The sequence below is a fragment of the Melanostigma gelatinosum genome (assembly GCF_949748355.1).
Source record: "Melanostigma gelatinosum genome assembly, chromosome: 2".
Classification (NCBI taxonomy): Eukaryota; Metazoa; Chordata; class Actinopteri; order Perciformes; family Zoarcidae; genus Melanostigma; species Melanostigma gelatinosum.
The window spans coordinates 20684712-20707161 of NC_136635.1; the positions used below are offsets into that span (position 1 = coordinate 20684712).

Consider the following 22450-nt stretch of genomic DNA (forward strand, 5'->3'; position numbering starts at 1 on the left):
CCAAGTAATATCTACTAAACTACTGGATTGAATGCACTACCTGACACAACAAAGTAAAATGTACTTTGGTAATACGAGTAAAACCTGGCAACATATAGCGCGTACTCGGGGTGACGTCAGAGGAAATTTCGCGCTCCTTTCTTCAATGAGACGACGGAACAGCAGAACCTGAAGAAGGAAGGCTGAGTTTCACCTGAGGAGAGGAACTTCATGGATGGGAGCCATTGGGGTAGGTTATATGTTTAATTAATGCTCTACGTTGCTGTTGAGCCTTCGGTCAAGTCCGTGTTTGAGTTGTGAATATGGAAGAGAAGCGAACTGGTCAGTTTAGCGTGCTAGCTAGTTAGGCTATCATGCTAGCTAACTTGGGCCAGCATTACAGACATTGCTCACGGCGCTACATTTTGTGGCTGTTTTTGGTCGCGACTTTACAGGGTTCTCTCTTGAAAAGTTGTTGGCCTGGGGACATGGTGCTCGACATGGTGCTCGACCTGCTGCGCTCCGTCGACGTGGGGGGAGGGGGGCTGAATTACTTCGGTGAAGTGAAGCCCACTTCTGCCACACAGGTGCTGTGCTGAGTCACGCACACAGCGCGCTCTCTCTCATCCTCAACTGCAGCCGAGGTCGAATGAGGGAAATGTGACAAGACAGGGAGTCATAGCTGAGCAGTAACGAGCACACTTTGGTCGTGTAGGAAATTTGAGCGCAGAACTGTGTTTAGAAGTTACAATAAAAGTGTTTAATGATTCATATTTAAGAATTCATAATTGGTCACAATCATAAGTGTTTTGGAAATGCATAATTAAGATAAGCATAAAGTGTTTTAGGATTAGTAGCTAACAGTAGAACTAAAGACATGAAGCTTTTGCCAAAGTTGCAAAGTCTTATCTATTATATGGAATGTTTATCATAGAGGGATTAAACAATAACTGACAGTCAGACAGGAGAATACTCTCCTGGAAGTTAGCCAATAGGAATTGGGATATACGGAAGGGGAGGAGTTTCGGACGGATATGAGGGCGGGAATAGGAAGTGTTTTTCTCTGCCTCTTTTAGCATGTGGTTCCCAGGGAGGGCTGTGTCTCATGGGACCAGAGGAGAGTTTTTTCCAAAGTGGGTTAATATTGTAATATTTAATAGAAGTAGTGTACTTCACTGTAATCATACTGCATCGTTGGGATTAAAATCCTTTTAATTGTAAACCAGTTTTGGTAGATTTATTATCGCAGCGTGTCACGTGCTCTGGCCTCCTCGTTGTGGAACAGACTCAAACTTCCACAGTCGTGTGCTAAACGTAACAATATTTTTGTCACTATCATATTCTGACATATTTTTACAGTAACTTATATTTCTGTCATCAGTTTTAAACTTGTCTCTTATGTCTCTATCCAATACGGTGTCCTTGATGATGAAGGCTGTGGTCATGAAACAAGGTTCCAGTACTGTGTTGAGTTAGTGTCACATATCAACATGACCAGGCCTGCTGTGTATCTCAGTATTAACGTTATGGTGACTTGTTTATGTGCTGTTTTTTTGTGTGGGGATAAAACATGCTATCGATATGAAGACTTAAGTCAAATTCAGATTTAATGTTGTGTGTTTATGTTTTAACATAATTCTCTATATATTTCACAGGATATTAAACAGCGTTGACACTCAGCAAGTTGACATCAGCAAGTTGACGCAAGGTAAAATCAACTTAGTGGTATTATAGTTTAACTTGACATATACATTTGAATTCTTAGAAAAACACCCTGATTCATTTTGAAGGCCGTAGTTTGTGTTGCTGCTCAATCGTACATTATAGTGGCGGGACTACTGCATTAATTGTTTTAGCAAGGTACCTCATCTTGATCATGTTGTTTTTTTATTGTCTTTTGTTTCAGATCAATGAGGAGTTAAGAAGAATAACCACAGTTCATCTGGAGCGAACCTTTTTGTCGAAATTCGACAATTGCACGACCAACTCTCTGGAGATACTTGGGACAAAGGGCGGAGTTGCAGGAATCAAGACCCATGCTGGATTCACCCAGTCTGGTAAAGTTTAGATGTCATATATTCATATTATATAAAATTATGTTGGGCTCATATACACTGAGAATAGATACATAATGATGCATTTGAACACATTCAATATTTTTGTTAGTTTCCCCCACTATTGTCCTTTTTTGAGAACACATCAGACTCGAAGACGTAAAAATGAACATTTGTAAATTTGAATTTCAAAGATGTCATTGAAGAGGACTATGCTCAACATGTCATGAAGAGCCTTGTCATCCATGGAAATGCAACACAGAAAGGCTTCACTCCTGACCATGTGTTCGTCGTCATCGAGGGAAAAGAGGTTCTTGATGACTGTCAAAGTGTGGCAAAGGCTTGCCTTCTGCTCATGGGCTTCATCTGTGTATCTAAGTGTTGTCAAGCAATACCCATCGTTTCAAATTAAAAGTGTTTGTTAAATGACTAAGTGTTTGTGTCCTTACATTTGTTATTGGCAGCACTGATTTAGAAATGTTTTGTCTGGCAATGCCAACCACATTATATATGTTGGTATTGGTGTGTGTCGGTCAGCAGTGACCTCTTTCACAGTTCACAAGTAAAGCTGCTGCAGTTTCAAAGAAGATGTTTCATGTTTTGTAGAAGCCTTATGTTAAGACAATTTTATAAAATAACAGTAGCGCAGTTTAGAAAATGCAACAGTCATATTTGAATAGTTGTGTAGAGAAGTAGTAGATAAAAGATAAATTGTGTAAATATTACTTAATATTTCTCAACAGAAAAAGTAAAGAAAAGCTAGTTAAATATACATGAAACACCTAATTGATTTCTACTGGGGTTTGTAATTAGATCCAAAGGTAGCCTGAGTAAAGATTACTGTAAAAGGCTAAGTACATTTTATGTCTAAGGGAGAAATTTGCAAGTAAGTTACTTGCATATTTTGGATAAAAACCAATTCTTACTAGTCAGTAAACTTAACTTGAGAATATCTGAGTAAAAATTACTCACAATTTCTGCGTGCAAATTGTTACCTAGCTTTTTTCAAGGAAATGTTACTTCTTTTTTTTTTTCAGTGCGTGTGTACTTAAATTGAAATGCCTATTGACACATTTGCAGTTTGAATTTATTTAAGTGGCACATACTTTGTTCTCGTGCTCATACTAACGACTCAGCTTCTCTGTTTATCGAATACATGCTGTCGATGTGGCCAGAAGCATCCATCACATCGCTTCCTGTTTAAGTGGAGCTGTGTTGGATGCAATCAGTAGGCAGAAGTAATGCATACATTTTTCGTACATTTCCAAGTTATGGATTATCTCATCGACTTCAAACTACAAAGCTATTACCCCGTCCTTGTAAACATGGTGAAGCACGAGATAATCCATTCGCAGGCTGTGTGGAAACGTAGCCATTAGGAGCTGCCAGACGGCTTCAGGGTGCCTGTACGCGTCCGTGTGCGTTCATGTTTTCATGTCAGTGTGGTGTTGTAATTTCCATCGGTAGCTCCTGAAATTGCACTCCTCGGGGGTCCACGTTATATCCGGTTCGAAGGACAGACTGTGCCTCCAGACTCTCTCGCTCTGTCACACACACACACAGATCACAACAAAGACTACAGGGCTCTCGCTCACTGCTGTAAAGAGAATGGCACTAAAGGCGACACTGCAGGCCGTGAGCACACAAAGCAGCTGATTCTCTGTGGTTTATTATTAGGCCAAATGACAATTTATAGTGAGGTTGAGTTTTGTTATTGTTATGAATGAATCCCTTTCAGACTGGTTCCTTCTGCTCGGTTCAGATTGGTTCAGTCACGCGTTGCTCTTTCTACTCTGCTTCGTTTTGGGACCCACACCGAGGACTTGCTAAATTGAGCGTACACAAGTCCATTCTAGCAAATAATGTGATTTGCTTTTTTACCTCTCGACTCAATGCTTTTCTCAAAGTGTTGCTGGAGTCCGAGTTTACTCTCAAGGCACTACGAGGATGGAGATTGCTGTTAGGTGGCCATTCTAGGATTGAACTTCAATCATATTGATTCATTGCTCTCATCCACTGAGGCAAGCATTTGTTAGTAGCATAAAAATTGTTCCTGTTTTTAGCTCGTCGTAGCTTAAGTCAAATTTACATGTTGTGGGATTACCGTTACATTCGAAAACCCACGTCATGCCTTGAGCTATTGTGATCTGAGCTCATGATGCAAGCACAGTACAAGTTGTCAGTCCGTATGGAAGAAGCGGGGGTGGTGAAACCTGGATAACATGTTGTAGGTTTTAGTCGCCCCCGACTTTAAAGTTTACTTCCTCCACTTTCTTTCAACCCCCAGACATGAAGTGCCAGACATATCTAAGTCTATTGTTAAGACCGATTTATATTGAATGTGGGGTTATTTCGTCTTTGTGCGTTGCACTTATCTTTTGTGTTTTGTAATATTTGTGTCTGCCAAGAGACGCCTGATGGAAAAGCGCTGCCAAAACATGCATCACTATGCCGGTGTGGAAACAACGCTGTCGCCAAAAATGATGGTCAAGTGAAGAGAAAACAGTTTAGTGGCCTTCACGTCAAATAGATTTTGTTTGCTTGGGAATTTTTCTTCATACTAATGGAAGAATTCACCTTCTTTTCGCCACTGGTAGAGAGTGAACTCCAGGCAAAATACTTGACTCGTCCTGAAAATTCAAACCAACGATGGAACAAAAGATACGAACAGAGAAGAAGAGAGTTGAGACTCGATGGTGCTTGCTGCAGTGTTCTTTGATGTTTATGTGCATTCTGAAAACACTGTCTGGGTACTGACTTTATTCTTATTATCATTCAGTGGGTTATATTCTCCATGTTATGCATTCTATGTATTCTATTCCATCTTATTTTACCTGTTTGTATGTTCACTCTGTCATTGTGACGCATTGAGCTGCATTTCTTGTACGAAAGGTGCTATACAAATACCGTTTATTATTAGTATTATTAGTATTCCCTTTCAAAATGTTTATACTACTTTCTGAAGAAGTAGCAACAACAGAATTATGAAAATCCAGTACAGGAAACGATTTGGAGCTTTGTGCCAGAGAAACCCAGCCAACCCCTGGCCCTGCACTTCGGGGACTACAACCTGGACGGCTTCCCTGACGCCCTGGTGATCCTCCGCAACACCAGCGGCAGGTAGGACAGATCTTTGTTCGGTGAAAAAAACACTTGCGTGGGAAAGGTTGCGCCATCATCAATCCTTTCGGATGGTACACACACACACAAGGTGGCGTGGGCTTCGCTTCCTCTGGGACCTTAAGGTTAACGTCGAGTAAATGAATGAGGTATTTCTGAAATGAAGCTAATCCTTGCTTGGCAGGGGAGCCCTTGGAATCCTGTCAAGTAGGTCCCTGAACCCCACTCCAACTAACCGTTTCAGTGCTGTGCCTCGCTTCATCGTGGGTCCAGGGACTGCACATGGAGCACACAGTCACGTATAGACGGCGGTTGCTTTGTTATTACTCGTGAATGAATCACGGATTTCATGCAAATCCATATCGCCTCATTGCCCACAAACGCTTGCTTCATTTGTCGCCCACGTTCGGATGTGTCGTGTTACAGTCCACATTTTGATGAGATTATACTCACTATAGTATTCTAGATTGATTGGAACCTAATAACTCAAGATGCGTACTTAAATGGCTTATGTAAATCCGTTTAGCTTCAAAACTAGATTTGTCTTCTTTTTTGTGAGACACCACACGAGGATGGATTTACTCATTAAAGGACTGTACTTGTTCTCATGCTGGGGGGGAGGAAACATGTCACCCTGTTGATATGAATGATCAAACAACGTGAGGCAGGGATGATGAAATGTAATGATTTCAATAAATGCAACTCATTATGAATATCCATTTTAATGCTGATGCACATAGGTAAAAGAAAACATGTTTAATTTAAGTGTTTTTCAAAATGGTTTCTGCAGTTAAGATTACAACCTTTGAGAAGCAGCTCTCTTTCTCTCTGCATAGCAATATATTCAAAGCACAGAAGTTTTCAAAAGTTGATTAATTAAAATCTTCTCATTAATAAACCATAAGTTATTAGCTGAAGTGTAAATCAGGCATAAATTAAGGTGATTGCTGACTCTTTGACATTCATGACACAGTGAAAAACAGTCGTTGACTGCAGGATACGAAGCTTTGAAATGTTTTGCACGGCGCAAATGGCAATCTGTGACATTGTGCAAAATAAAGACGTGATTACCATCCAGTGGGAGAGAAAACAGCTAAGGTGAGCGTGTTCTTCAGCTCTCAGACAAGGCAGCTGATAAGCCAGTCCTTCTAAAAATCACCACGGACACTAGTGTGTGTGTGGACGGACCTATGTGTGGTTTATCTGGACTCAGAGATGAAGATAAGACAGCTGAAGGGGTCATGGCTGTGATTGTCTATGCATACTGATTGTTTCGGTGGTGTGTGTGTGTGTGTGTGTGTATGTGTGTGTGTGTTTTTGAATGCTGGTGTTGGGAATAGTAAGATGTTGGGTAATAGCTTCAAAAGAGTCACACACACACACACACATGTAGATGTGAACCCTACTTTCTCTTTGTAATCAGCAGTAAGTCCTGTCGGGCGTAACTCTTTGTAGTCGCCCTCATCTAGAAATTACTTCTGTCTCAGCAGCTGTAATCACACAAGCTATAGCTTCTCCTTACGTTTTCTTTTCTCATTTTAAACCGGAGCATTGTAATCCCACACTGGTCCGTGGACGTGATTGCGGAAGTGCTCCCCGATACACTCTGACCCTTTTTAAAACCGTCATCATCATCAGGAGGAAGGTTATAGGTTAAAAGGTTCGAGAAGTGTGTTGAATATCTATATCTGAGTTCTTTCACAATCGCTAAATATATTCAGTGATTTTCCTTTTGGTCTAAGCCTTTAACAAGTGAACATATTGCAACACATAGCATCCAGCACTAGGCGTGCTTTTAAACATAGATGTCTCACGGCTTCCAGGAGTCATCTTTGAGCAATGGGGCGTGCTTGTTTTTTTTTTCGTTTAGACTATTTATCAAATGCGTCCTGTCTACTCGCCTGCTTTCTAGATTCTGCAGCTCTAAGCAAATGCCCTCTGCGAACCAAATGTGTGCACAGCCCACATCTGATCTATTTTAACGCTCCAGCCCTCTCCCCTGTTTCTCTCTCTCTCTCTCTTTGCTTTCCGTCTCTCTACTCCTTCTTCCTTCCAAGCGGTTATTCACAGCGGCTTTTCAGACAAAAGTCCTGCCAGTCGGTGTCACTCCTCCTCCCGGCGAAATGAATGCTGATTTCAAACGTTCAAAATGGGAAGGGAGGGTGAGATATGAGAGTAATCGGGCGGAATCGGTAGAACGATGAGAAGGAATAAATAGTCAGTTACGGATGCATGAGGTCATTTTGCGACATCAAGTTTGTGAGGCGTGGCTTTAACAAAACCAGTGATATTACCTCAGAAGGAAATATTTATCTCCTTCACTCTTTTTCCGCTGAATGTCCAACTTATTTTACTATTTATTAGACCGAGCAACTTACCGACAATGTACTTGGGTCAACCATCCATCCAGTTTCTGCCACTCGGGTCTGGGGGAGGAGGCAGCAAGAGTCCTTCTTCGCAGTCACGAGCCTCCAGCCCTTCATGGGGGCTGCCAAATCCTTCAAAGGCCAAATGGGATACAAAACCTCCTCAGCATGTTCGGCCTTCAGGAGATATCATGATCAGATGCTCAGCCGGTCCCTAAGGGTGACCCAGACACCCTTCAAACTCTTCAGCGCTGTGATTTCGTTCTTACAGCCACAGGTCAACAACTAGAAATAGACAGACTTGTAAATTGAACGCCTCGCCCTCACCACCTGTCAGCGACTCTCCGTCTCGCCTCGTCCACTTGTCTTGTTCAGAGGATCATAATTTGATCATTTGTCCAGCAGGAACCCAGCGATCCTGAAGGAAAAGAGTCGACTGCACACCGCTCGTTGCAGTGCTCTCCGTGTTGGAGGAATAATGCTTGTGTCAAGAGTTTTTAGCGTGCACTGAAAAGAAAGAGTTTTTGGCCCTGTAATTATTACCTCGATTATTTTTTGTAAATTTTACAAGAAATTATCATTTCAGTGCTTTTACTTTAAAATATCACCTTTTATTTAATGTGTTACTTGGTATTTGTTTGTAATTATGTATCCTCATTTTTATAAGTAAATTGAAATCATTCACACCAAGTAATATCTACTAAACTACTGGATTGAATGCACTACCTGACACAACAAAGTAAAATGTACTTTGGTAATACGAGTAAAACCTGGCAACATATAGCGCGTACTCGGGGTGACGTCAGAGGAAATTTCGCGCTCCTTTCTTCAATGAGACGACGGAACAGCAGAACCTGAAGAAGGAAGGCTGAGTTTCACCTGAGGAGAGGAACTTCATGGATGGGAGCCATTGGGGTAGGTTATATGTTTAATTAATGCTCTACGTTGCTGTTGAGCCTTCGGTCAAGTCCGTGTTTGAGTTGTGAATATGGAAGAGAAGCGAACTGGTCAGTTTAGCGTGCTAGCTAGTTAGGCTATCATGCTAGCTAACTTGGGCCAGCATTACAGACATTGCTCACGGCGCTACATTTTGTGGCTGTTTTTGGTCGCGACTTTACAGGGTTCTCTCTTGAAAAGTTGTTGGCCTGGGGACATGGTGCTCGACATGGTGCTCGACCTGCTGCGCTCCGTCGACGTGGGGGGAGGGGGGCTGAATTACTTCGGTGAAGTGAAGCCCACTTCTGCCACACAGGTGCTGTGCTGAGTCACGCACACAGCGCGCTCTCTCTCATCCTCAACTGCAGCCGAGGTCGAATGAGGGAAATGTGACAAGACAGGGAGTCATAGCTGAGCAGTAACGAGCACACTTTGGTCGTGTAGGAAATTTGAGCGCAGAACTGTGTTTAGAAGTTACAATAAAAGTGTTTAATGATTCATATTTAAGAATTCATAATTGGTCACAATCATAAGTGTTTTGGAAATGCATAATTAAGATAAGCATAAAGTGTTTTAGGATTAGTAGCTAACAGTAGAACTAAAGACATGAAGCTTTTGCCAAAGTTGCAAAGTCTTATCTATTATATGGAATGTTTATCATAGAGGGATTAAACAATAACTGACAGTCAGACAGGAGAATACTCTCCTGGAAGTTAGCCAATAGGAATTGGGATATACGGAAGGGGAGGAGTTTCGGACGGATATGAGGGCGGGAATAGGAAGTGTTTTTCTCTGCCTCTTTTAGCATGTGGTTCCCAGGGAGGGCTGTGTCTCATGGGACCAGAGGAGAGTTTTTTCCAAAGTGGGTTAATATTGTAATATTTAATAGAAGTAGTGTACTTCACTGTAATCATACTGCATCGTTGGGATTAAAATCCTTTTAATTGTAAACCAGTTTTGGTAGATTTATTATCGCAGCGTGTCACGTGCTCTGGCCTCCTCGTTGTGGAACAGACTCAAACTTCCACAGTCGTGTGCTAAACGTAACAATATTTTTGTCACTATCATATTCTGACATATTTTTACAGTAACTTATATTTCTGTCATCAGTTTTAAACTTGTCTCTTATGTCTCTATCCAATACGGTGTCCTTGATGATGAAGGCTGTGGTCATGAAACAAGGTTCCAGTACTGTGTTGAGTTAGTGTCACATATCAACATGACCAGGCCTGCTGTGTATCTCAGTATTAACGTTATGGTGACTTGTTTATGTGCTGTTTTTTTGTGTGGGGATAAAACATGCTATCGATATGAAGACTTAAGTCAAATTCAGATTTAATGTTGTGTGTTTATGTTTTAACATAATTCTCTATATATTTCACAGGATATTAAACAGCGTTGACACTCAGCAAGTTGACATCAGCAAGTTGACGCAAGGTAAAATCAACTTAGTGGTATTATAGTTTAACTTGACATATACATTTGAATTCTTAGAAAAACACCCTGATTCATTTTGAAGGCCGTAGTTTGTGTTGCTGCTCAATCGTACATTATAGTGGCGGGACTACTGCATTAATTGTTTTAGCAAGGTACCTCATCTTGATCATGTTGTTTTTTTATTGTCTTTTGTTTCAGATCAATGAGGAGTTAAGAAGAATAACCACAGTTCATCTGGAGCGAACCTTTTTGTCGAAATTCGACAATTGCACGACCAACTCTCTGGAGATACTTGGGACAAAGGGCGGAGTTGCAGGAATCAAGACCCATGCTGGATTCACCCAGTCTGGTAAAGTTTAGATGTCATATATTCATATTATATAAAATTATGTTGGGCTCATATACACTGAGAATAGATACATAATGATGCATTTGAACACATTCAATATTTTTGTTAGTTTCCCCCACTATTGTCCTTTTTTGAGAACACATCAGACTCGAAGACGTAAAAATGAACATTTGTAAATTTGAATTTCAAAGATGTCATTGAAGAGGACTATGCTCAACATGTCATGAAGAGCCTTGTCATCCATGGAAATGCAACACAGAAAGGCTTCACTCCTGACCATGTGTTCGTCGTCATCGAGGGAAAAGAGGTTCTTGATGACTGTCAAAGTGTGGCAAAGGCTTGCCTTCTGCTCATGGGCTTCATCTGTGTATCTAAGTGTTGTCAAGCAATACCCATCGTTTCAAATTAAAAGTGTTTGTTAAATGACTAAGTGTTTGTGTCCTTACATTTGTTATTGGCAGCACTGATTTAGAAATGTTTTGTCTGGCAATGCCAACCACATTATATATGTTGGTATTGGTGTGTGTCGGTCAGCAGTGACCTCTTTCACAGTTCACAAGTAAAGCTGCTGCAGTTTCAAAGAAGATGTTTCATGTTTTGTAGAAGCCTTATGTTAAGACAATTTTATAAAATAACAGTAGCGCAGTTTAGAAAATGCAACAGTCATATTTGAATAGTTGTGTAGAGAAGTAGTAGATAAAAGATAAATTGTGTAAATATTACTTAATATTTCTCAACAGAAAAAGTAAAGAAAAGCTAGTTAAATATACATGAAACACCTAATTGATTTCTACTGGGGTTTGTAATTAGATCCAAAGGTAGCCTGAGTAAAGATTACTGTAAAAGGCTAAGTACATTTTATGTCTAAGGGAGAAATTTGCAAGTAAGTTACTTGCATATTTTGGATAAAAACCAATTCTTACTAGTCAGTAAACTTAACTTGAGAATATCTGAGTAAAAATTACTCACAATTTCTGCGTGCAAATTGTTACCTAGCTTTTTTCAAGGAAATGTTACTTCTTTTTTTTTTTCAGTGCGTGTGTACTTAAATTGAAATGCCTATTGACACATTTGCAGTTTGAATTTATTTAAGTGGCACATACTTTGTTCTCGTGCTCATACTAACGACTCAGCTTCTCTGTTTATCGAATACATGCTGTCGATGTGGCCAGAAGCATCCATCACATCGCTTCCTGTTTAAGTGGAGCTGTGTTGGATGCAATCAGTAGGCAGAAGTAATGCATACATTTTTCGTACATTTCCAAGTTATGGATTATCTCATCGACTTCAAACTACAAAGCTATTACCCCGTCCTTGTAAACATGGTGAAGCACGAGATAATCCATTCGCAGGCTGTGTGGAAACGTAGCCATTAGGAGCTGCCAGACGGCTTCAGGGTGCCTGTACGCGTCCGTGTGCGTTCATGTTTTCATGTCAGTGTGGTGTTGTAATTTCCATCGGTAGCTCCTGAAATTGCACTCCTCGGGGGTCCACGTTATATCCGGTTCGAAGGACAGACTGTGCCTCCAGACTCTCTCGCTCTGTCACACACACACACAGATCACAACAAAGACTACAGGGCTCTCGCTCACTGCTGAAATGAGATCCTATAGGTGTTTCAGTGTAGCAAAGCAAGCTTTTTGGGGTGTTGAGGAGACACAATGAAAGAGAGACCGAGATACAGTCTCTGAAAAAGAAACAAAACAGAAAAAAAGAGGATTCTTTTTGTTATCTTACATCAGTGTGAGAGAGTTTCTGCAGGAAAACCTGATGATTAAGTGCAGTTCTTTCAGGTGCAGATGACACAGCGCGGCTCTGCATAGCATACACCGCTTATGTTCCCGATTCTTAACTCTCCAGGCAAGACTCAGACGGCAGAGCTGTCTGACTATTCATCTGCTTTTTTATTTTTATTTTCCCTCTACTAGGCGTCGGCTAAGTAGAACTGTTTCTCATGGCATGTTCTAGGTTGAGGTGTTGTTCATGTTGTATGTACAATATATGCATATAGGTGTTATATATGTTAAGTTTGAAATCAAGGAAGCTGGAAAACGCTCCTGAAAACTTCATTCTGGAAGGTTTTATTCATGCAGCAATTTTAATATTTTGCTAAATATCAGTATTGTGTTCTTTGTCATGAATCCCATAGACAATTAGAATATTTCCCCTCATCATTTAATTCAAAATATAATTGTCCAGCAGTAAAATCATGCTTTACAGGTGCGTTTCAAGCCCTATATATGCACTTAGACGTACCCAAGAAAGCCATAAAGCTACAGTAAATCAAATTTAACATTACAATTTCTTTTTTTAAATATATATTGCTGCAGAGCACAGTGTCCCTTAGACAAACAAAGTACAACCGCATGCAAAGTGAAGCTGGATTTCTCCCATCATACCTATTACTCTTTCCTTTTTTTCCCTACTTACCTCTACAGCAAGCAAATTAACACGATGCTTTGAAAAGTGCAGAAGCTTCAGATGACAAATGACACAGCTGTAATTATAGAATGTAGAATGTATCACCTGCTGTTTCAGTGTCTTGTAGATACACCAGTAAATATCAGTGCTTTATGGGAACAACGTTGACTGCTCTTCACACACTCTGCTTGTGTTTGAGGTATAGGACTGTATGTGTTAGCCACCAGGCCTTATAGAACGGCATTATGCTCAGCAGTAATCATGTTTTTCACTTTATCACATCCATCCACTGATTAAACGGCGCATAGGTCAATGTGTTATCAGCCTGTAGCAACTTAGCTATAATTACATGTGTGCGCTTCTAATGTACACAACGGAATGTGTTTCTCAAGCGATCGAAAAACAACCTTACAGGCTGCCTCCCTTTCAGCCAGATTAGCACGACCACAGATCTGAGGCTTTTTCAACGTTGTCATCATCCACAGTGACTTCTAACTTGAGCAGATGGCCACTGGCCAGATGACACCAACAGATTACAATGGGCCGTTGATGCATGGTTTCCCACTCGGGCACATGCGCAACGACGAATCACTGGCTTTGAAAAAGCCAATGTAACGTTAGCAATGTAACGTTAGCCAATGTAACGTTAGCCAATGTAATGTTGGCTAAGTAACGTTAAGTAACGTTAGCTAATATAACGTTAAGTAACGTTAGCTAATATAACGTTAAGTAACGTTAGCTAATATAGCGTTAGCTAATATAACGTTAGCTTGCTTACTTGGGTCTCTAGTCCTAGTTTGTAGCGAAGCTCTCTCCATCTTAGAAATGCCGCACCACTATTTACGCTTGTTTTACCTCTCTCTTTCTGGGTTGTTCGGTCCACCCGTACATTTGCGCTTTCATGGGGACAGCTTTAACGACACTCAGCAAAATGCAGTGAATAATTGTCTGTTAGCATGAGGAGGGAGACATACAGGCAATGCAAAATAGAAAGGCTCGCCGACTTCCTTTCTCACTCTCTGACGTATAATCTGGTGTTTCCAGTGTTTCCCCAAAAGGTAGAGCAACTAAAGGAGGTAAAGGGGACACGCACCATTTCCTTCTGTGAAATTACAGATTTCTCTGGGTTTTGAACATTGTTAGAACCAACTCAACACAATTTATAGCATCGGTCAAGTCATTTTTAGACATTTTAATGGGGAAATGTTACATATATCTTTTAGCAAGAATGATGTTCGCTTCCTGTAAAAGGTGAATTTGTTGCTTTTGCCTCAGGGATACAACAACAAGAGGCAACCTGCTTCCACGAAATATTTCACTCGTCTGTCACTCCCACCATATGAAACCTTCAAACTGACAATTTTCAAAGTGTGCGAGTCAGTGAGCATCGACACAGCATGGCAATGACCTGCTCCTGCCCTTCTTCAGAGGCATCACGGTCATATCGCTGCAGATGGAACCGATTCATTAGAGAATCTTAAGATTAGTACATGTTGTTTCCTTTATGGCTATAAATCAAGCAGCTAGAATATAAAGGAGAACTGCTTTTTCTCCATCAGGCTGCAGCTGCAATCGATTTTTGTCACTTAGAAGTGTCATTGAGGAATGAATAATTCATTCATTTAATATTCATTCATTTAATGCTTGTCGTACTTCTTTCTAGGACTGCCTTGTTGTCTCATAAGGGATGAATAATTAAAGGATATCAGTAATGTATAAATCACTATGTTGAAGGTTTTATTTTCTATATTGCCAGAAAAAAAAAATCATCTTGATTACCAAGATGGGGAATATTCTTCAATTTCCCCTCTGTTTGCTGTGGATATTCATGTGGCTATGGAATCACTGGCTCGTGCACATGCATTTCGGTATCTGGAGCGCCTGACAATTCATTAACTGTGAAATAAGACAACCTGTCCAGGTTGTTGTGGGCTGCCGAGATCAGAAAACATTTGATTCTACAAGCCAAACTGATTTGGCTTCATTACATTATACTGCTGGAGTATCTCAGCGAGAACTGTTCACATGACTAAATAATAATAATAATAATGCATTTTATTGATATAGCGCTTTAAAAGGCACTCAAATATACTTTACATGGTAAAAACAGAAACAATAAAGTATTTATAATAAGAACAAAATCTATGACATAACAGTAAGAAAGAAAAATAAACACGAAAAGAAAGAAAGAAAACATACATGACTGACTTTGGAGGTTAAAAGCAGATTTGAATAGGTGAGTTTTAAGTGCAGTTTTGAAAGTGGCAAGTGACGGAGAATGTCTGAGGTGTTGGTGCAGGGAGTAAAGACCGACGCCACAAAATTTCAACGTTGACTTTTAGTTTCACTCGATATATGAATAGCGGACTCCTGGGTGAAAGTCCATCAATAAATATGTAATTGTTTTCCCCAATGTTCAGTAAATAAAAATAAAAAATTTATAGAGATCCTTTTCAAAAATCAAATTCAAACGTAGATGTACATGTTTGGTCTGTTTGTACCAGGATTGTGGCCGAAATATTAAACATGTTTGACAGAGTCTCCTGATGTCTGCCTCTGACTGGCTTCAGGAACCTGAGATTGAGGTGAGTTTAGGACACTTTGCCTCGCATATATCAAACAGATGTGCATTCTCACACCTGCTCAAATACTATGATAATCACTTCTAAATGATACAGTCTCAGTGCCTTCATAGATTAGAAGAAACTGAGTTTGTTGAGGTCATTGCCTCACTGCCATCACTTAACAGTGACACTAAAACAATATGTTCTCCAGAAAATCCTTCTTTTTTTGTTGTGCGTGTGTGTGGACGGAGGTAGTGAGGTGTGCACAGCTATCCTCAACCTTTTTTCTTTGCTTGTGTCAATATTCAATGCGTAGTGGTGTGGAAATGTTTACGCCAGTCAACTCTCCGCGCTGTGCTGTGTTGTTTTGTTGCCGTTGTCTAGAAGTGCTAAAGTCTCCTCTGATAATGAGGTGTGTGGAGTGTTTGTGCTGTTTATATTAAAGTGAAGAGTGTGGCATGGGCAGCAGTTAGCAGCGCTGCCTGCCTCTTGCTCTTTTAGCTGCGACCAGAGAAAAAATAATGATCAGATCTCTTTTACAGCTAAATGCGACCTGTCGCGCACACACACACAGAAAATACTGTGGAGTTTCTGGTTTGAGCAAAAGTGATTTTTGTGCATGAGGCTACAGTTTGTCCATCTCTTGTGGATTTCTCCACGCACGATCTGTGCAGAATCATCAAGGACGCTTTTGCTGTTCAATTGTGACAGACGTTGACTTGACTCTTTCAACACAGGAGAGAAAGCGGCATGTGCACGTTTCCTCTCTCGCTCCCTCATTGTGGACAACAAAGCCCGTGTTGCCACCAGAAATGCTTCCTCCATTGGAACACGCAGACCGACGCCATTCAGCATAAAGACAATGGCCCCTTCTTTGCTCAACAATTTGCTTTGAAAAAATAATTCAATAATGTTTAGGTTTTAGGGCTCTGAGGGATTGTGTGTGAGTGAGTGAGTGTGTGTGTGTGTGTGTGAAATACTGTTAATGTCTGTGGAGGATGCAGCTTGAAGTGCAGGGAGACAGAGAGGAGAACTTCCTCAATGGATGAATCCTCTCCTCGTCACCTTGTTTGGGTGGGGGATCAGTCGTCCGACTGCATCGGTGTCTACTTATTCAAACTCAGTCAGCACTGAGGAAAAATTATTGACTTCAAAATCCCCTAAAAAGTCAGCAAAATCCCCAGATATTAGTATAATGGGGCTCCGTAGCCCGTTTCTTTCTCTCGTAATTGCTTCCTTTCTTCCTTTCTTCCCACTTTTTGAGCGTGCAGCTGCTTCCACCTCTGCTGCGGTTCAGAGCGGTGCGACTTTTCTTTTTTCAGAAGTTGCGATTATCCCCTTCGTGAGGCTACGCGCTGTCTTCTCTTCGACGCTGAGACTAAGTACATGTTTTGTTAATTGGGACGGGACACTGACACTGCTCAGAGTCTAAATGATTCGACGATGGGAGCAACTTAGCTGTCAACACATGGAGGCGTGTTAGCGATGTATACTGATAACATGCTGTTCAATGAGTCCAAAATATAAATACTGTAGCGAGTGAGTAACATTTAAATAGTTCAAAGACCTGCTGCGTCCATACTACGGTTGTGTTGTGTCAGCACAGGAGAACGGTCTGATTATTTGAGTATTTGCTAAAGCAATGCGATTCGTGTAGCGCAGGCTTATAACCGCACTAGTGTTGGTCTTCCAAATATGCTTCATACCATGTTATGCACGGTTCTTTTCTCAACGTTTCCTGTCATTTTAGCCTTGAACCAAGGTGTATAAATGCTGAAAAAACACCCTGTCAAGAATTTGATATGTTCAGTCAGATACACAATGCATTAGTAGGTGAATAACAAGACACAAATGGTGAAATGTCACTTGTTGATAACCACTACTAGGCATTTTGGATGAAAATGAAGCGTAGTTCTGCAAATGCAGTGCCTATTGCACCTTACATCTACTCGGAAACATTGTCAAACTTCTTCTGAACTCTGCACCAAAATCAGCCCATGACAGTAAATAAAGTCAGACCTTTTTTGCATGAGGGAATGTGACATGCACTGTTTACGAGCCAATCACAGACGTGATGAGCAGCAGCCTGCCCTTGATTTGAACAATGAAACAAATGTGATGATCTCGCGTTCCCAGCAGTGCTAGTAGCAATTTTAGTAGCTAAGAGTGAGAGTGGAGGCACTTTAGCTGAATTATGTGGTTTGTGCGATGTCTTCCAGGACTGTAGCGCTGATGAGGCACTGCATGCAGCTAATGCAACTAGTCATTAGCTGAACAAAGCACTTGATTTCCACATCGGCACAAAATGTGCTCTTGGCGGCGAATTTTCTTTTTCCGAAAAGAAGTCGGCATCGTGTAAAAGTGCTTCGTAGAAGTTCCTGTATCCCCATCCTTATTAAATTGAGTTAGTAATGTCATGATGTTGATGGAGCACGAAGCTCCTGCAGCTTTCTACAGCCCTCCGCTGGGATGACGGTGAGAAAAGTGTCGGTTCCTCGTAGCAAAGAGCGCAACGCAAATGTGGCTACGACTACCGGACTATTTTTACAGGCACTGTGGTTGTCAGTCAGAGCAGCCGGCAGCCCAGCCGCTCTCTGTACTGAGCTAGAAAACACACACACACACACACTCTCTTTCTCCATTCATCGACTGCCCTCAGGGAGACAGAGCACCCTGCTGGCTGTGAGTGTTTGATGTTGAAATGGTCCACCCCAGCTTCATAAGAGCCCCCTATCGCAGGAGGAATGGTCTAAATGTCACACTCCACCTGGCTGCTCCGCCTGCCTGAGTGTGTGTGGCGTGTGTGTCTGTGCATGTAACATGTAGCCATGCATGTAGCAGTAAGTGGTGAGAGGGAGCTATTTCTGGAATACAAAATGAGGTCACGGATGGAAACGGCTGAACTCAAGTGATTTCTGTTCTGTTGATGTCACACCGCTACATGGCAGCACACCGCCATGTCCTGACTACACCACGTATTACTGGTGATTACAGTCACCGGCGTCCGGAACTGTTCTTGTTCATCGCAAACGCACCGTCAGATCTCACAAGTGTCTTTGGAAAGGTGTGCGAGTCCACAAGACAGGAATAGCTGGAGGAAGATATGGCACACACATCCATGCGTCGAACTCTCCAGGCTATAGGTCAGTGAGTGTCTGCCAGGAACAGAATAGTGTCGTTAACCTCTGCTTGAAGGTTGTTGCGCAGCAAAATCACAACCAACCTCTCTGTCCTCATTCAACGTCTTTTGGAGCAGGAGAAAGGTTTAAACTATCAGGTCACGCTTGTCCACCGTTGAGTTGAACATTTTGGGGCAAAATATGTAATTGTAAATGTTTTGTCATCCGAAATGTTATTGCAATTTATATTGCTTTTTTTTTTATGGGACCAACTCAAGATCATTAATTAGCTGCACACAAACACATTTGTTGCCGCTAGCTGTCACTGCAGTGGACAAATAATGTTGGCTTAATCATCTCTTGAATATACCGGGAAATGGGGAAAAAGGTCTAAATCGTAAACGATGGCGGACACGCGGTCTTTGATGATACGATCGTGATTCTGTATGGCACTACAGGCTGTCAGGCTTTCAGCACTACTGCGGTGTGTAATGCTGCCTCCGGAGTCCTCCTCTCAGCCCATTCAGCGTTGTGATCGGATCTCCATGTGGACGCTGGAGACACAAGTTAACACCAGGTCTAAATGTAATCCGGTTTCATCATATCGAGATACATCCTGCAGACAAAACATATTTCAATGCAAGGTGTAAAGGGGTCCTTAGTTATTGAAATCAACAATAGAAAACTCGTCACAAACAATTGTAAGACACTTCGAATTAGACGGGTGGTGGTTTGCATCAACAAGCAGGAAATGAAGTACATAATGCATCCTCATTAGGCTCTTGGTGATGGACTGCAGATATGGTCGGAGAAAGTCACAGCAGGGAACTTGTGACGTCTACAGTTCGGATAAAATGTGACGAGCTCGGAGATGAAGTTAAAGTCAAGACAGCACCTCATTCTGTGCTCACTCAGGTGCAGCGGAGCATCAATTAATGTTTCTTGGTTACGTAAAGCTCACTGCTCTTCACCTTTTTCGATGCCTGGGTGAGATTTCATCACATTAAGTTTTGTGTTGCTCTCATCGTATATGCTTGTGTGTGTGTGTGTGCGTCTCCATCCATCAGTATGCAGCCTGACTGAGCAGCTGCCAAGAGCTTAGCAGGCTGTTGCTAGGCAATGCCATTTAAAGTCCATCCTTCTCTGTGTGTTGGGAGCAGGGTAGCTGCGTTGGTCTCCCGGTTTTGTTGCTAATACCGGGGTTGGGAACCTGGAGTAGCTCCAGCACGATATTTTCTCCTCCAACGTTGGTGGGCGGCTGGTTTGGCCTCACATGACTTCCTAAACAAATCAAATGAAGTTGCTTTCTAGGGAGCTGTTCACTGATAGCATAATTAAAGTGGGGGTTTGCCATTTGATGATTACTTTAAAAGAATGTCATTATGCCACATTGTGAGTGTGCAACGCTACAATGCTATTACAGCAAGCGTCTGCGGAGGTGTTTGTATGTGTGCTTCATTTAACAGCAAGCGCATCTTTTTTTCTTTGAAGTTATGATCTCCATTGTGGCCACATGAATACATCTCTGGTCCTCTGTCATGGCTTGATATAACACAGCAGTTATTCAATTGATATCCAGGTTCTGTGATGGTTTCAATTAACCTTTCTCAGCACCCAGTGTCTGATAGGTCTCTGAATTCATCACAGTACAGCGGGCCAACCGGTATTATTTTTTTCATGTTATTTGGAATGGATTTAACCAGCCAGTTAGCCTGAGCAGTGACAAACAAAGAACAAAGCAGCACCCACAAAGTCAACGGGAAAGGGCACAGAACAAGAGCTTGATTGATTGATTGGTGATCTGTGAGGAGGAACGTGCAACAAGACGACACTGCCTGCCCTGTGAGGCTGTGAGGAAGAACAACAACGCTTTGTTTTGCAGGCATTTAGTAAAAAACAAAAGCATTTGAGAAAATGTAACAATTTAACCTAGAGGTGGCGATAGAAAAACAGTTGAAGGATTGCTTAAATTAGTACAATTCATCCTCTGGAGACCATGAATGTCTCTACAAAATACCAGGAAAGTCTGTCCAATAGTGGAGGACCAATTTCGTCATTCTAAATGTGTCAAAGTCCGTCTGGTATCGGTGTGTACAGTTGACATCAGTGATCAAATGTGCAATCAGCTTTGATTCCTCAAAAGCAGCGCCATCCAGGGAAAAGCTGGATCACCCAACATAATCCAGCAGAACTGAAAACATGTCTTCTTTTCTTTTCTTTCTTTTATTCCCATGGTTGTCCACATGCTGTCTGTTACTGTATCGGAAGCTTAGTCAGTCATTTTGGAACAATATTCCTGTGGAGACATTAGCAGAGCCAGTGTGCAGGCCTCTGGGGATGCTGTACAGCAGCGACAGATGGGGACTTCAAGCCCATTGCCCAAATTCACACCCAGACTTAAGCATCGATCTCTCTCACACTTCCACCCACGAACTCGGCTCCTCTAGCATTCAGAGATTATGCAAGATTGTATTGTTTCCCAGCCGGGGTTTATTGGCAGGCTAACGACACTAATCTAGCCTTAATCTGAATTGCAATACATGTGGATTTGCAGCTGGTGGCAACTCTTAAGAAAAGTGACGGAAGGGGAATGAATGCAAGACTTAAATTTGATTGTTTTACACATCGAGATTGTCTTTTCTCTTGTTTTACGTCATTGGGAAACAAGCTCATTTTCTGGGTTGTTGTTTTGTAATCTTGTGAACAAAAAGACAAGTAAGGACAGGATCACAAGACAGCTGACTTTGTAACACGACGGAGTGGGAGGTGAAGGGGGGAGGGAGCGAGCGATGGCAGGTGCCTCGTTCAGAGCGGTGACACTAGGACGTACAAGTATGTATTGAGCACATTTTATAGATTGAACTACAGTGATTTACTGAAAAGAGCCATTACCAGACTGTATACAGTCTTATAAAGGGACGATAAGACAAGTCATCATAACTGGTTGTCATGAAGCATGACATCCTCGCTCAAAGCCTGCGCAACAGACGTTCAACTTTAAAACTTTATTTTATTTTCCTCCCAAAAATATTAGAGCATTATTTCAAATGACATGAATAAAGTAAACCAGAGAAAAGTGAAAACTGTTCAATTGTGTTGTTTTGACACAAAAATCTATTAATTCAATCGGTGAACTAGATTAAATACAAAGTTCAAATCTAAAGCGGACCAACCTGAAAGGCTTTTTCATCAAGAGCCGGAAGGTTTGTGAAGTGGTGTAGGAGGATGGAGGAGAGAGTTGGGAGAGGGACGGTAGGTCATTTTGTCAAGGAAAGAAGAGACGAGTCTGCCGCTGTGTTGCTTTCATCATTAAAACTCAAAAGAACATTATCGAATGCACCCACATCACACACCACAGAAATAACACACTGCTGGAAGGAGCTTTAGGAGAGTCCCCGGTGTCCTGATTGGTAGGGAACAAAGGGAAAGAAATAGGATGGAAGTGGAGGGGGATGGTAGATGAGTGGATAAGAGGAAATAAGAAAGAAAAGGAAAGAAGGCACATCAAGAAGGTGGTGGCCATGTTGGTGCAGCCTCTCAGCTTGAGGCAGATGAGTAGGGAGATGGAGGGATGAGTGCGCGGATAGGTGAAGGTGGACAGGTAGCAGGGAACTCTGGGAGTGTCTGAGGTGGAGAGAGAGAGAGAGGGGTCATCGGTGTGATCAGCGGTCAGCCTCCTGCCAGCCGACTGCCCCTCTGGAGGCCAATTAGAAGGGAGGCCGGTAGAGGTAGGAACGGTGGAGGAGTCCCCGCAGGCACACACACCAACTCAGTCTTCGACGCTGACACGAGGTTCACACAATAATCGAAAGCCCCCAGGCACACACCCTCAGACACACACACACACACACACACACACGCTGACATCAGTGCAGACACGGGCTGAAAGTGCACATTTCTCTTCCTCTAAAAGCTCCATTTTATTCAAATGTGCTGTTTTTCATAGTATTTTTTTATCCCCGATTTTTTTCAAGCTGACATCCATGTCACAATATAATAATAATAATAAAAAGTGAACTGACATTGCTCACTGTTGCTTAATCACAGGAGAATTTGACACCAAAATAAGAACATTTTGTTACGATAAAAAACTTAAGCTTAATTA

At 41.7% G+C, this 22450-nt stretch overlaps 1 protein-coding gene across 1 annotated transcript in view; it reads left to right on the forward strand.

Moving 5' to 3' along the window:
- Positions 1 to 467: 467 nt before the first annotated feature.
- The window catches only part of LOC306790360 (T-cell immunomodulatory protein-like), a gene marked incomplete at its 5' end in the record, with an annotated part of 72827 nt that continues 50844 nt past the window's right edge, over positions 468 to 22450 (forward strand). The window contains 3 exons of the mRNA XM_079286559.1: positions 468 to 566; positions 1886 to 2036; positions 5030 to 5153. Of these exons, the coding sequence (XP_079142685.1) occupies positions 468 to 566; positions 1886 to 2036; positions 5030 to 5153 (374 nt within the window). The remainder of the gene's footprint in view (positions 567 to 1885; positions 2037 to 5029; positions 5154 to 22450) is intronic.